At 56.6% G+C, this 13,556-nt stretch overlaps 1 protein-coding gene across 3 annotated transcripts in view; it reads left to right on the top strand.

The window, feature by feature from the left end:
• The window catches only part of PDGFRB (platelet derived growth factor receptor beta), a 37,727-nt gene extending 24,373 nt beyond the window's left edge, over positions 1-13,354 (top strand). For all 3 annotated transcript variants that reach the window (XM_055325224.1, XM_055325223.1, XM_055325225.1), the window contains 13 exons: positions 926-1,020; positions 2,161-2,293; positions 2,829-2,933; positions 3,283-3,393; positions 4,409-4,568; positions 5,605-5,765; positions 6,295-6,413; positions 6,589-6,711; positions 7,514-7,625; positions 8,077-8,176; positions 8,916-9,021; positions 9,866-10,098; positions 11,375-13,354. In XM_055325224.1, the coding sequence (XP_055181199.1) occupies positions 926-1,020; positions 2,161-2,293; positions 2,829-2,933; positions 3,283-3,393; positions 4,409-4,568; positions 5,605-5,765; positions 6,295-6,413; positions 6,589-6,711; positions 7,514-7,625; positions 8,077-8,176; positions 8,916-9,021; positions 9,866-10,098; positions 11,375-11,552 (1,736 nt within the window). In that variant the 3' untranslated portion in view covers positions 11,553-13,354. The remainder of the gene's footprint in view (positions 1-925; positions 1,021-2,160; positions 2,294-2,828; positions 2,934-3,282; positions 3,394-4,408; positions 4,569-5,604; positions 5,766-6,294; positions 6,414-6,588; positions 6,712-7,513; positions 7,626-8,076; positions 8,177-8,915; positions 9,022-9,865; positions 10,099-11,374) is intronic.
• Positions 13,355-13,556: the final 202 nt, after the last annotated feature.

The raw sequence follows: 13,556 nt of genomic DNA, 5'->3' as shown, positions 1-13,556 counted from the left end.
TGTCACAGGAGGAGGCGGGCATGTACCAGCCCACAGGGAAACTACCGTGGCTGCACGAAGGAAGTCTCTTCCTTTTATTCAGATGGCTCCTTAGAATTTCAGACTTCCTTCCCAGGACTGGGATGTGTGACCGAGTGGGGAGAGAGGAGAGGAGTTGTTCTGGGGCCCTAAGGAGGAGGGACAGGGCCTCTAGGGGTGCTTAGAGGGGCAAGTGGGGGACAGAGGAAGAGGGAACGAAGTCCTCGGGGACCCCATGGGTGGCCAGTGGGGCAGGGTAGGGGGGATGAGGATCTGGCTGGGGTAGATGCAGGGGCAGGGAAGGGGAGATGAGGGTGTGGCCAGGATGGATGCAGAGGCAGGGGAAGAGAAAGGGAACTTGTGCAGCAAAGAGGTTGAGGCCTTAGGGAAGAGACTTGGGGCATGGGGCCCAGAGTCAGCCCCACTTGGCTACTCCTGTTCCTTGTGGGATGCACCTTATAACTCCAACACCCCTGGGTGCTTGGGGTGAAGCCGGGAGGAAATGATCTGTATCCATCAGGCTGTGGGAGCTCAGTCACAAGCTGTGACAGCCCTGGGCAAGGGCCTGGATTCAGAGGCGAGGCGAGTCCAGTCGTCAGGAGCTGGCATCCAATCTGGAGCCATGGCAGACCGGCCAGACTGACCCCTGCAAGGGCTGAAGGCATATGGGGGCCCAGAGAATCTGAGCTGCAGTTGTTACTGAGGGGTGTGGGTTCTGATGGCAGAGGCTGAAGGTATGGCCCAGACGGAGGGGCTGACATCACAGGCCGTGGCTGGTGGAGGGAGGCTTCCATCCCGGGCAGGACAGGCAAAGAGGATCTGCAGTACAAGCGGTGGGGGGTGAGGGGCACGGGGCAGCTGCCAAGCTCCTTGTCTCCTTACAGTCAGCTCTTGTCTCTGCCTCCAGCTCTGCCCTTCAAGGTGGTGGTGATCTCGGCCATCCTGGCCTTGGTGGTCCTCACAATCATCTCCCTCATCATCCTCATCATGCTCTGGCAAAAGGTAACCTCCTATCCCCACTAATGGGTGCAAGTTGACACTCTAGGTTTTCTGCATGAAGCCCCCTACTGTCCTTGAGTGTCACAGGACCCGGCCACTTCCCTGCCCCGCACAGAAGGCAGGTGTAAAATGACGTGCAGTGCCAGTGGGTGTCCAAGCTGCCTCCACCCCCAGCAGGAGAGGCCGTCTTGGGCCTGGTTCAGGCCCTCCAGGGTCCCTTGCCTCTGCTCTGCCCTCCCGGGTCTTGCTTGGACATCAGCCCTGTTCCCAACCCTGCCACGACACAGGGCAAGGCACTTTTTGGGTGTACTACATGGGCTCCAGGGTTCTTCCAACTCTCACCCCGAGACTCCCAGGCTTCTGCTGAAATGCATTCTAATCCTATTAACCTGTAATTTCAGTGCTCTGTTCAGAGAGGCTTCACCATTCTGTGATCCCAACATTTTAAGATTCCTGAGTTAGGATTGCAGCACCCATGATTCTATCATTCTGAGATTCCAATCCTGTGATTCCAACATCCTGTGATTTCAACATCCTAAGCTTACATCTTTTTGAGATATCCACTGCGAGTGACCCAGCATGGGAGGGGCTGTCCAGACCTAGCTGAGTGCCCGTAGCTTGTGTCACTTCTCAGGGCTACCCACCCCTCTACTTCCATCTGGGAAGCAGCTGGGACTCTGGGAGAAGCTGATGAGGAAGTTCTTTTTTTTTAAAAAAAGATTTTATTTATTTATTTATTTATGAGAGACACACAGAGAAAGAGGCAGAGGGAGAAGCAGGCTCCATGCAGGGAGCCTGACGTGGGACTCAATCCCGGGTCTCCAGGATCAGGCCCTGGGCTGAAGGCAGCGCTAAACCACTGAGCCACCTGGGCTGCCCCAAGATGAGGAAGTTCTGATGAGCTGGGCCCTTGGCTGTTAGCTGCTTCTCAGCCATGGCCATGCTGGGGCCTCTTGCCACCTGTTCTCACTGAGCCCATGAGGCTGGCTTTATCAGTAACTTGCTCTGTGACTTCAAATATGCCTCTGCCTCTCTTTGGGCCTCAGAGTCTCGTGCTGCATCTGTTATATAAGGGGCTATGGGCTTGTGGGCCTCAAAGCCCAGACCTCCTGTGGTGATCCATCCCTGGTGCTGGTCCCGCAGAAGCCACGTTATGAGATCCGATGGAAGGTGATTGAATCCGTGAGCTCCGATGGTCATGAGTACATCTACGTGGACCCTATGCAGCTGCCCTACGACTCCACCTGGGAGCTGCCGAGGGACCAGCTCGTGCTTGGTCAGTCCAGGGCGTCCTTGTGTGGCAGTCTGGGAACTTGAGGCGGGTGGGAAGACTGAGGTGTGGCCCAGCTTTGCCATGACTAGCTTTGAGACCTAGGGCTCCTGTCCTGCCTTCCCTCCATACAATGGGGCGAGATGATCCCCCAGGGACCACTCAGCATTGAGGTCCTATGGTCCTGTGACTGTGAGATAGGAGCCCTTTGTGGCAAGAGATGTATTAATCGAGGACAGGCTGCATGTCAAGCCTGTGCTTGGTCTAGCTGGGAAGGCTGAGGCACGCTGAGGAGCTGAGTTCCCTTCCGGGGTGGGAGGAAGGCTTCCAGGGACTGCAGATGGGCCAGAAAGCAGGCAGGGCTTAGCTAAGACTAAGTCAGCTGAGACTTTGCAGGGAAGGGCTGCAAAACACTGTGGACTTAGGAGACTCCTTGAGGGGAACACTTTAAGTCCAGGTTGGCTTTGAGGATTGATCTCAGAGAGAGTGAGGGATGCAGACTCCTGGTGGGCCAGGTGCTGACGGATCATCTCCACCATAGGACGTACACTCGGCTCTGGGGCCTTTGGGCAGGTGGTGGAGGCGACGGCTCACGGCCTAAGCCATTCGCAGGCCACGATGAAAGTGGCCGTCAAGATGCTGAAATGTGAGTCCTGGCAGCCTGCCACTTCCTCACATCTGGGCCCCTACCTCCTCCCTGCCCCCTGCTCACACATTCAGGCCCTCCCTGATTCTGATTTGCTGGCCACAGCAATGCAGTCACCTAGAGGCCAGCCCCACTCCAGATTCTGCTCTGGCTAAGAGGCTGCCTGCCCGCCTTCTGGTACCTCCTTCCCTCCCTGATCTTCCTTCTGTCTCCTTCTCCAACCCCTACTCGTGGGCCCTTGCCCTTAGGCCCTTAGGCCATGGGAGTCCTACAGCACAGGGTGGGGCCAAAGGGCCTTTTTGGGGCCCTGGCAACAGGGCAGCCTGAGGCCTCATCTCTGCCCCCTCAGCCACAGCCCGCAGCAGCGAGAAGCAGGCCCTCATGTCAGAGCTGAAGATCATGAGTCACCTCGGGCCCCATCTAAATGTGGTCAACTTGCTGGGGGCCTGCACCAAAGGAGGTACTAAAACCACTCCCCCAGAGCATTCTGGAAAATGCCAGTAGCCTAAGCCGGCCCCTCCCCCGGCCCTCTGTCCACAGATGACAGGACACTCCAGCTGGAGGGTCTGTACACAGCCTGTCCAGTGCCCTCATTTCACAGACCCAGGTGGCAGGGTGGGCTTTACAAACTCATGGAATCACAGCACCTTCAAGGCCCGAGGACTCCTTAGACTGGCCATTTCCAAACTCAGGGGTCCTCTGATGTGTTTAAATTTCCACAAGACATTTGACAAGCTCACAAACCCCAGCCCCCTGGGAGGTGAGTTATATCCCCACATCTGGAGACCAGCGCCAGCATGCTGGGTTATTCGGCTTCTGTTCAGGTCATAGAATAAAGTCCCTCCAGCCGGTGTGTTTGAGGCTCTGATGGCAAGTTAGGCCATAACAAAAAAAAAAAAAAGTATTATCATTGTTTGCAGCTGCTTATTGTGAGATTTGGGATTTTCCTCAGTATTGTGCAACCAAAAGAAAATACAGAAGTGCGTTGCACACTCAGGCCAATTTATGTCCGCAAGATTACCCGTTTCAAAATCTTTTGTTTTCATCAATATCATCAAGTTCCCACTGATTGACTTGAACTAAGTGCACTGTATTTGGACCGAAACGGCAGCTTGATTAGAAATAGTTGCCTTTATTTACTTTATGTTCTGGGCTCCAGAATAAGCTTTAGTTTGAAAAACCTCTGGGTGTCCTTGCTACGTGCCCGGCCCTGAGCCGAGCTGATGAAGGCATCATCTTAGGAGGTGGCTCATGGAGGTGGCTATGATTAGCCTCATTTAACAGATGGGGAAAGTGGAGCTCAGGGGCACAGAGGCAGGGAATGGACCCGGGTTTGCCGGCTGCCCAAGCCTCTTGGCCACCTTACCCACCTGCCCTCCAACGTGCCGGCCGTTATTAGCCTCGGGGCCCCGATGGCAAGTGTGTGGCCTGCCTGGCGGCCGCCCCTGACCCACACCCTAACCCACACCCCCCAGGACCCATCTACATCATCACCGAGTACTGCCGCTACGGGGACCTGGTGGACTACCTTCACCGCAACAAGCACACCTTCCTGCAGCTCTGCTCCGACAAGCGCCGCCCGCCCAGCGCCGAGCTCTACAGCAATGCCCTGCCCGCGGGGCTCCCTCTGCCCAGGTACCAAGGACCCCCCGGGGGCCTGAATCTCCAGGGAGCCCCAAGGGGCACCTGCTCGCTCCCTCCCTGCACGGGACAGAAGCTTGAGGCCAGGGCGGACTGAGAGGGTTTGAGGCCAGGGCTGTTTCACACAGTCAGTCCGTGACCTGGGGCTCGGCCACCCCAGACCTGTCATAACGCTGTGGTGACCCTAATGGTGCGATCGGCTGCCACCCACAGACTGTCCGCAGGGGCCCTGGCCCTGTGCTGAGCACGTGGCCAGTGTGACCCCCTCCTGGCCCCTCCCACTGCTCCTGTGTCCTGACCCCTTTTCCTTCCACAGCGAGCACCTGGAGCTCTCCTGTCCCCAGCCTGACTCCCTTTGAAGCACACCTTGCGGTGCCCCCTCAGTCCCCCCGGCACCCACGGGCAGTACAGCGTCTTTCTTCTTCTTTTCCAAAAGTAATTTATCTCAGTTCTTTTGTTGATAACAAAAGCAAGATGTGTTCATCCTGAGAGACAAGGATAACTTCAGAAAATCACCAAAAGATGTTAAAACTCACCCCTCTCCTCCCCAACATACGATGGATTTCCTTCCGTTCTTTGGTCTACCTCTGGGGACACATGCACATGTGGTCCCAAAGCTCTCCAGGGAGCTGGTGCTGCAGGCAGAGGCCTTGGGGCAACTCCTAGCCCTCCCTGGGCTGTGGCTGGGCCCTCGCAGGGCATCACGGCTGGATGGTGCTGTGGAGGCCCCAGAAAGGCACCTTACTACCTGCCCTGCTCCTGACCCTCGCACTGGGGTGCTGTGATCATGCCTATGTGGGAGCTCCCTGAGGACACACAATGGGTCTTGTGTCAGCCGAGCACCCCAGTGCCCGGCTCGGGGCTCCACAGGCTGGTTGAAAGGGCTCACTGTTCGAGTGGCTGTTCGAGTGGTGACGGGCTGACGGAAGATGAGTGGTGGTGGGGGAGAGGAAACCCATGAGCGACAGGGCGAGCAAGGAAGGAGGAAAGCCTGGGGCCTCTCCTCCTGTGATGTTCCTCTCTCCTCCAGCCACGTGTCTCTGCCTGGGGAGAGTGACGGGGGCTACATGGACATGAGCAAGGACGAGTCAGTGGACTACGTGCCCATGCTGGACATGAAAGGAGGCGTCAAATATGCAGACATCGAGTCCTCCAGCTACATGGCCCCTTATGACAACTACGTCCCCACTGGTGGGTGTGCAGTGTCCTCACCTATGCACGGCCCCATACCTAGGCAGTCGTGCATTCTTACAGAAGCCTTTCATGTGCCCAGGCTGGCAACAGCCCTGGGAGGAAGGTGGCCTTGTCCCCATTTCATAGATGCAGAAACTGAGGTTAGCCACCAGCACAAAGCTGCCTTGTGGTGGAGCCCCAGTGTGAACCTCTCTTTCTGGGTCCAGAATGGGGAGGAGTTGGGGTTGGGGAATGGCACAGAGGAAGCCTGAGGCTGACCCAGTGTTCCTGAGAAGCAGGCAAGTCAGACTGAGCAAAGGTGGCCCAGGGCTAATGCCAAAGGCCTTTGTGGGCTTTGGCCAGTGAGAGCACTGATAAGGTAGGAGAGGTTTACATTAGATATTTCAAAGTTGTTATCCTTTTGTGGAGGACTTAACAGGATCAGTAGCTACCCGTATTGGACATTTAGCCCCATGAGTGAAAGGGCAGGGGTCCTATGGGCCCCGTGGAGACATAAGATAGTAGGTGAGCATCCCTTCTCCTCTAGCTCCCGAGAGGACCTGTCGGGCAACTCTGATCAATGAGTCCCCAGTGCTTAGCTACACGGATCTCGTGGGCTTCAGCTACCAGGTGGCCAATGGCATGGAGTTCCTGGCCTCCAAGAACGTAAGTGCAGTCATGGTGGGTGGAGTAGGGTCATGAGGAAGTGGGTCACCCAGCCAGCCAGGGTCCTCCAAGTACACAGCTCCATATGGCAGCTATGTCCTGCAGGGGGGACCTACAGGAAGGTCCTTCCCCACAAGGACCCCTAAGGCCTCAGCTCCAATCTCCCCCAACCCAGTGTGTCCACCGAGATCTGGCAGCCAGAAACGTGCTCATCTGTGAGGGCAAGCTGGTCAAGATCTGTGACTTTGGCCTGGCTCGTGACATCATGAGAGACTCGAACTATATCTCCAAAGGCAGCGTGAGTACCTTGCCCAACCCTGTGTGCCTCCGACCCTGGGAAGAGGTTCTCTCCTGGTGAGACTGTGACACATGACTGTGACACATGGGAGATCAGGGCAGAGCTCCTCATGGCCTGCCCTATCCAGCGGTGACAGGCTTTGCCTGCCTAGCCATGTGTGCAGGTGCAAGAAGAGAAGCCACCTACTATGCATGGGCTTAGCAGGTGGGGGTGGAGCTTAGCAGGAAGTGGAGATGCTAAGGTTGTGAGGGTGAGCCGGAGGCTCAAATTCACTGGTCATGATGGGGCGAGGACCAGCTATAATGGGTCCTGGGAGGGGGGAAAATCAAATGTGTATTTGGTTAAAATGTGACCATCTTGCCTGTCACTCGTGTTCCCACTCTCCGCAAGGGGACAGTGAATCCCAGAGCTGGAGGGGACTCTAGACCCCAGAGGTCTAAGGTGGCCAGGTCAGAGCTGAGAGGTACCAGAGCGTGTCTCTGGCTCCCCTGCTCTCTACCAACCCAGCCGGGGGCCTCTACTGGGGTCAGGAAGTGGGGCCATCCTGTGAGAGGCCTCAGACCCTGGGGCTCTTCCTCAGAGATGGGAGCTTTCATGTCACCAGCTGTGGGCAAAGAAACTGGGCCTTCTGATCCTCTGGCTGGCACTGGGGCAGGTGTGGAATCTGTACACTTGCAGAGATGGGCTCTCAGGGCCTGGGGAGTCAGGTGCTAGTGCAGGAACTGCCAGGCCTCCTTGCCATGCCAGATGCAGAGTGGAGCTCGGCCCTCCTCACACTTAATGCCATCCTGCCCTCTCACAGACCTTCCTGCCTCTGAAGTGGATGGCTCCCGAGAGCATCTTCAACAGCCTCTATACCACCCTGAGCGACGTGTGGTCCTTCGGGATCCTACTCTGGGAGATCTTCACCCTGGGTACGCTTCCTTTTTCCTCCTCTCTCAGGGGCACAGCGCAGCCTCCCCCCTGACCACTCACACCTCTGGCCTGCTGGGGCTGTGGAACAGGCTCTAGAACAGGGCACAGGGCTCTGGTCCAAGTCACAGCTCTCTGCTGCTTTCTCGCTGCTGTGTGACCTTGGCAAGTCCCTTGTCTTCTCTGGGTCTCTTTATCTCCCCATCTGATTATGGAGGAATTTGGAAGTGACATCAAAAAGCCTACTTGATTCTGATGTTCTCTGGTTCTCTGATTTTGGGGAGGGTTGCAGTCTCTGTCCAGAGCCTCCAAAGGAGCTCATATTTCCCAATGCCAAGGGCATTACACCCTTGCCCATTCTAGGGCTGGTGGGTCTCTCTCTGTCCCATAGATAATCTGCCACTTTTCCAACACCTCTGAGTCTGTGTATCTCTTGTCTCTGCTCCCTGACAGGTGGCACACCTTACCCAGAGCTGCCCATGAACGAACAGTTCTATAATGCCATCAAGCGGGGCTACCGCATGGCTCAGCCTACCCACGCCTCCGACGAAATGTGAGTAGAGCCTTTGGGAGGATTTGTGTGTGTGTGTGTGTGCAAACAATAGATATCTAACTTTCTAAAAAATGATTTTATTTATTTATTCATGACAGACACACAGAGAGAGAGAGAAAGAGAGGCAGAGACACAGGCAGAGGGAGAAGCAGGCTCCATGCAGGGAGCCTGACATGGGACTCGATCCTGGGATCGCAGGATCACACCCTGAGCCAAAGGCAGATGCTCAACTGCTGAGCCACCCAGGTGTCCCAATAGGTATCCAGCTTAACCGACTTAAGGCAAAAATAGATCAGTTCAGAGATCTAGAAAAACCTTGGTATAGCTGCAAGTAGGTGTTCAGATGCTGTCATCAGGAATCTCTTGTTCTACCCGGGTCTGCTTTCTTCTGTGCTGGCCTCGTTTTTCAGGCCAAATGGCTACCTGCCCACTGCTTTCACCATAGTCTGGGCAAAAGGCCCCAAGCTGACTATCAGGGCTCAGCAGGGGTCACATGCACACCCAGAGCCAGCCATTGAGCAGGGAGCATGAAAAGTCCTACCAGCCAGACCTGGGCCATGTGCTCACCCAGGTGTGGTCGATCCTGTGGGACCACTGGTGGAGGGAGGGCCTGCTAAGGGAATGAGGGAAAAAAATCCCTCTCCACCTGTCCTCCCCAACTCCCTTTATTGCTCACCTGGTTCTGGGAGGCAGCAAACCCCCAGCCAGAGACCCTGACCCGCTCTGTGTCTCTCCCCAGTTATGAGATCATGCAGAAGTGCTGGGAAGAGAAGTTTGAGATCCGGCCTCCCTTCTCCCAGCTGGTGCTGCTTCTCGAGAGGCTGCTGGGTGAGGGGTACAAAAAGGTATGTTGAGGCAACGAAATGGAGAGTTCTGGTTCAGAAGTCAGACACTTGGTGCAAGGCTCTGTGTGTCATGCTGGTTTTTAAGGGACCACCCTATACCTTCTTGGGCCTCAGTTTCCCTGCCGGTACTAATAAGGGGTGGGCTGGAACTGTGAGTTGAGTTTATTTTAGCAGCACAGAATTTGTTGAAATGAAATCCTGTGTGGAAGCCGATGCCCACAGCCGCCTTCATCCTGCATCCCTCACCATGCCTTTGCACCCACGCCACGGCCTGGGGCTCCTTCAGAAGTCTGAACAACCCCAGGCTACATGTCTGCTAAGGGCCTGGCCACTTGAGCCTGTTGCTGGCTCATTCTAGGCAAATGGAGCAAGTAGGGCCTTAAAACCCAGCCTGTCCACCAGAGGGAGTTACAGGGAGGGGTGACACTCGTCCTCTTTCCCCTGACCCATTCCTAACCACACTCCCACCCACCTTCCATCACAGCTCAGTGCCCAGGGAGATAGATTGGGTTGTCACCATTCAGCAGTTAGGGAAACAGAAGCCCCACTGAAGGACGTTGAGGCAAGGTGAAAGCCCACGCCAGTCTCCTCTGATGTAGGGAAAGTGTTAGGATCACGGGCACCAGTCTGCTGACTGTCCCCTCCCTGGGAGGCCCTGAGCTCACCTGTTCTTACGAGGTGCCAGGTAGGAGAGCCACTCAGTTGTGTGGCTTTGGGTCATTCTCCTTCCTCTCTGAGCCTTATTCACACAAGGCAGGGGGGGCCAGGTCAGAGTCTAATGTTAGGTGACCCCCATGGGCATTTCTGGTCTGACTATCCCTGCTTCTCCTGCCCTGTGGAGCAGAAGTACCAGCAGGTGGATGAGGAGTTTCTGAGGAGCGACCACCCAGCAGTCCTTCGGTCCCAAGCCCGCTTGCCTGGCTTCCCTGGCCTCCGATCCCCTCTGGACACCAGCTCTGTCCTGTACACTGCTGTGCAGCCCAACGAGGGTGACAACGACTACATCATCCCCCTGCCGGACCCCAAGCCTGAGGTTGCTGATGACGGCCCACTGGAGAGTTCTCCCAGCCTTGCCAGGTAGCCACTCTGGCCCGAGGCCCAAGACAAGTGTGCATCGTGTCTGTGTGTGTGTCTGTGTATGTGTGTCTGTGTGTCTGTGTGTCTTCCTACCTCCAGGCTTGCCCTAAAAGTAAGTTACTTGGGGTGAGTATTTGTTCCTGCCAGTGAGCAGAAGAGAGAATTGAACTCATTTGACTTTTAATGACCCCAGGGGGAAAGAGCAGGCTGGTAAGAGACAGAATGGCTGGGACTTACTTGCAAGGTAGCTGTTTCCTGGAAAGTGGCCCCCATAGGCCATCTATCCAGGCCCTAAGGAGAAGTAGGAAATCTAACGAGCATCCCCAGCACCCGGTGTATTATTCTGGGGTCACCACCAGCCCTGGCCTGTGCTCTGTTCTCCAGCACCAGGACCCCCAGGAGCCTGGCGAGGTTGTAGGAGGCATGGTGCCCACAGGAATTCAGGCCAGAATTCAGACTGGGAAGGAGATTCGTGCTTTTCTTTTGCCTTTGGGATGTGATGAAGTTACAGTGGGTGGAAGAAAGTGGGAAGAAGGCCCAGCCGTCGCCAGGACTTCATGTTCAGACAGGATCTTCCCTGAGCGGAAGAGGAGAGTCCCCCACGAAGCCAGACACCCCCCCACACCCCGCTTCCTAAACCAGATCCACTCTATGGTGAAGCGGCAGCAGCCACAGGCAGGGCTCCAGCTCCAGCTGTGCCACCAGCTGCCTTGAGGCCTGGCCAGGCCCCTTCTCTGCGGGCTTCCATCTCTCCACGAGGCCTTGGACTAGACGGCCCTCTCCACCTAAGCTCCCTAAGGAGCTAATGCTGCAAGGCTCCAGGTAGCCAGCGTGCGGAGGAGCTCAGCTCAGGGCTCGGACTCGCTGGCCTGTTCTGTGCCCTCATGCAAGCTGCCTCCGTGCCCTGAGCCTGCGTTTCATCCTCTCTGAAATGCAAACAGAGGTGCCCACTGTGTGCGGGCTGTTGGAGGATTTGGTGTGGTGGCAGACACGTTCGGGAGTGCCGGGCGTGGAGATGCTGATGGGTGAGGAATGAGCTTCGGAGCTAAGTGGGGGTGCTGCCCTGAAGTCTCCCTGTGACGCAGGCCACTGACATCACCTCCCCGAGGGGCCCTCCCCTCATGGCACCTGCCTGGTGTCGTCCTTACAGGGATTAAATGCACTAAAGGGTGTAAGGTGTTCAAGGTTGAACACACAGAAAGCTCTCGATGACTGCTATTGTTTCACTGTTGTTCCCTCCCAGCCCCTCACTCACTCGTGTGGCTTCTCCTCCTAGCTCCACCCTGAATGAAGTCAACACCTCCTCTACCATCTCCTGTGACAGCCCCCTGGAACCCCAAGAGGAGCCAGAACCAGAGCCAGAGCCCCAGCCCGAGCCCCAGGTGGTGCCGGAGCCACCGCTGGATTCAAGCTGCCCTGGGCCTCGGGCTGAGGCAGAGGACAGCTTCCTGTAGGGGGCTGGCCCCACCCTGCCCTGCCTGAAGCTCCCCTCTACCTCCCAGCACCCAGCGCCTCCTGGCCTGGCCTGGTCTCCCATCAGCTGTCACTTTCTAGAAAGCTTTTGTCCCTGCCATGTGACACTCCAGCCACTGGGGCTGGCCTAGGAGGCAAGAGGACTGCAGAGGCCGTGACCAGCCCTCTGCCTCTGGGGAGGCCATGTGACTGGGAGCCCGGGTTCTCCCAGGGCACTTAGTTTCTCCATCTATAGGATGGGAGTGCAGGTCCCGGTGACACAGAATCTGGGCTTCCTTCCCCGGCTCCCAGGCGGGGAGGTTGGAACCCCTAGAGAGATTCTTGAGGCTCAGGAGGCATGAATTCATGCTCTTCGGTTCAGCCAGCTACTCCTCAAGGAGCTGTAGCTTTCTCCTCGCACTTTCATCCCCCCAGGAGCTGGGGAAGGGACCCTGGCATCTCTGGCTCCTGGCTGCGTGGGGCCCTGGCCTCAGCAGTGGTGTCCATCCGGAAGCCCCTTCCCCCGGATGCCAGTCTCCACTTTCCCAGGCCCGAGCTGGTCTGGGGCCATCCATGCTTCTTGCTGGGGGCTGAGCCAAGTACAGGACACTCTGGCCCACAGCCCCCGTCCCAGGCGCTTGGGGCACACCTCACCACACAAGTGCCTGTGTCCATGTCTTCCTGGCCCCATAAGTGCCGGGGTCTTTTTCCTTATCACTGCCAGTCTTACTCCACCCACCAGAGTCTCCAGGGCCAGGTGGGCCCCACATCTGTGACAGGAGTGTGGATGTGCCCACGGGAAATGTCCACATGTGTGGATCAAGTTGCACACTGGACCTGATACAGGACCTTGGAGGAATCCCTCACCCTCTTCAGGCCTGTTTGCCCTGTTGAAAAATGAGCAAGGTGGACTCGTTGACTTCTGGTGCCCTGCCAGTACTAACATTCTATAATATTCCAGAGGGTAGCACACTTGCCCAGATGAAGCAAAGCCAAACACTTTAAATCTCTGAGCTAGGGGTCAGCTGGGGTCTGGGGAGATTCCAGACCATGCGTCACACACTCTGGGCATTCAGGAACCGTGCCCCTTCCCCAGAAGCCCAGCAAGTTCCAGAAGGCCAGCTGCCCAGGTCTTGACTTGGAGTGACAGCCAGTGTCTTGGAAAGCCCCCAGCAGCTGCCCCGTGGGATGACTATGGGACCCCTTTCAGACCCAGTGATGACCTCTGGAGCCACCCTGAGCAGACGAGGCAGAGAGGGCAAATCAGACTCCCTCATGCAGTTTGCTCTCTAGCACCTGCTGTCCACATCTGTGCCACAGGCATTGTGGACTTTTGATGGCTCCTGGGGGCCCCCAGAAAGGACAAGAAGCCTTTCTAGGGAACCTGAGAGGGATGCAAGAGGCAGGTACTTTGAGGGGGCGCCCTCTCGCCCATCAGCTGCCTGGTGCCCGCGGGGTACGGCTTGGTCACTTGCTCAGGCCTGCTCGCTGCACTCTCTCTGCCAACTGTACCCCAGCTCAGTGGGCATTGGAGGTGCCAGGGGAGTGAGGGCCATGGCCAAGACTGCTGGCAGGGGGAGAGCTGGGATGGGCACCAGCCCCGTGTGCTGGTCCAGGAGAGGGAGGGGGTTCTCACTACGGTACCAAAGATGTAATCACCTAGGTTTACAAGTATTTTTAGGACTCACATTAACTCACATTTATACAGCCGAAGTGCTATTTTATATGCCATCAAATTTGCCTATCTGTGTACTTTTTTTTTTAAGGGAAAGATGTTAATATTAAACCTGGTGCTTCTCCCTCATGGACTTCGTGGTCTCTGGTGGGATTAGGTCCCTGTGCCTGGGAGGTGCCAAAGGTGGAGTGGGGCAGATGGGGGCTGAGCCCCGGCCACAGGGTCCTTGAGCTCCGAGTCTCGGTTCCATCTGTAAAATGGGGTTTGCGCCCTCCCTCCACCCCCTGCTTAGCAGCTGGATGGCCTGTACCTTGGGCTTCAGGCTTTCCAA

This window comes from Nyctereutes procyonoides, unplaced genomic scaffold (assembly GCF_905146905.1).
Source record: "Nyctereutes procyonoides isolate TBG_1078 unplaced genomic scaffold, NYPRO_anot_genome, whole genome shotgun sequence".
Lineage (NCBI taxonomy): Eukaryota > Metazoa > Chordata > Mammalia > Carnivora > Canidae > Nyctereutes > Nyctereutes procyonoides.
The sequence above is the reverse complement of the archived record's forward strand: the minus strand, read 5'-3'. Positions and strand labels throughout refer to the sequence as shown.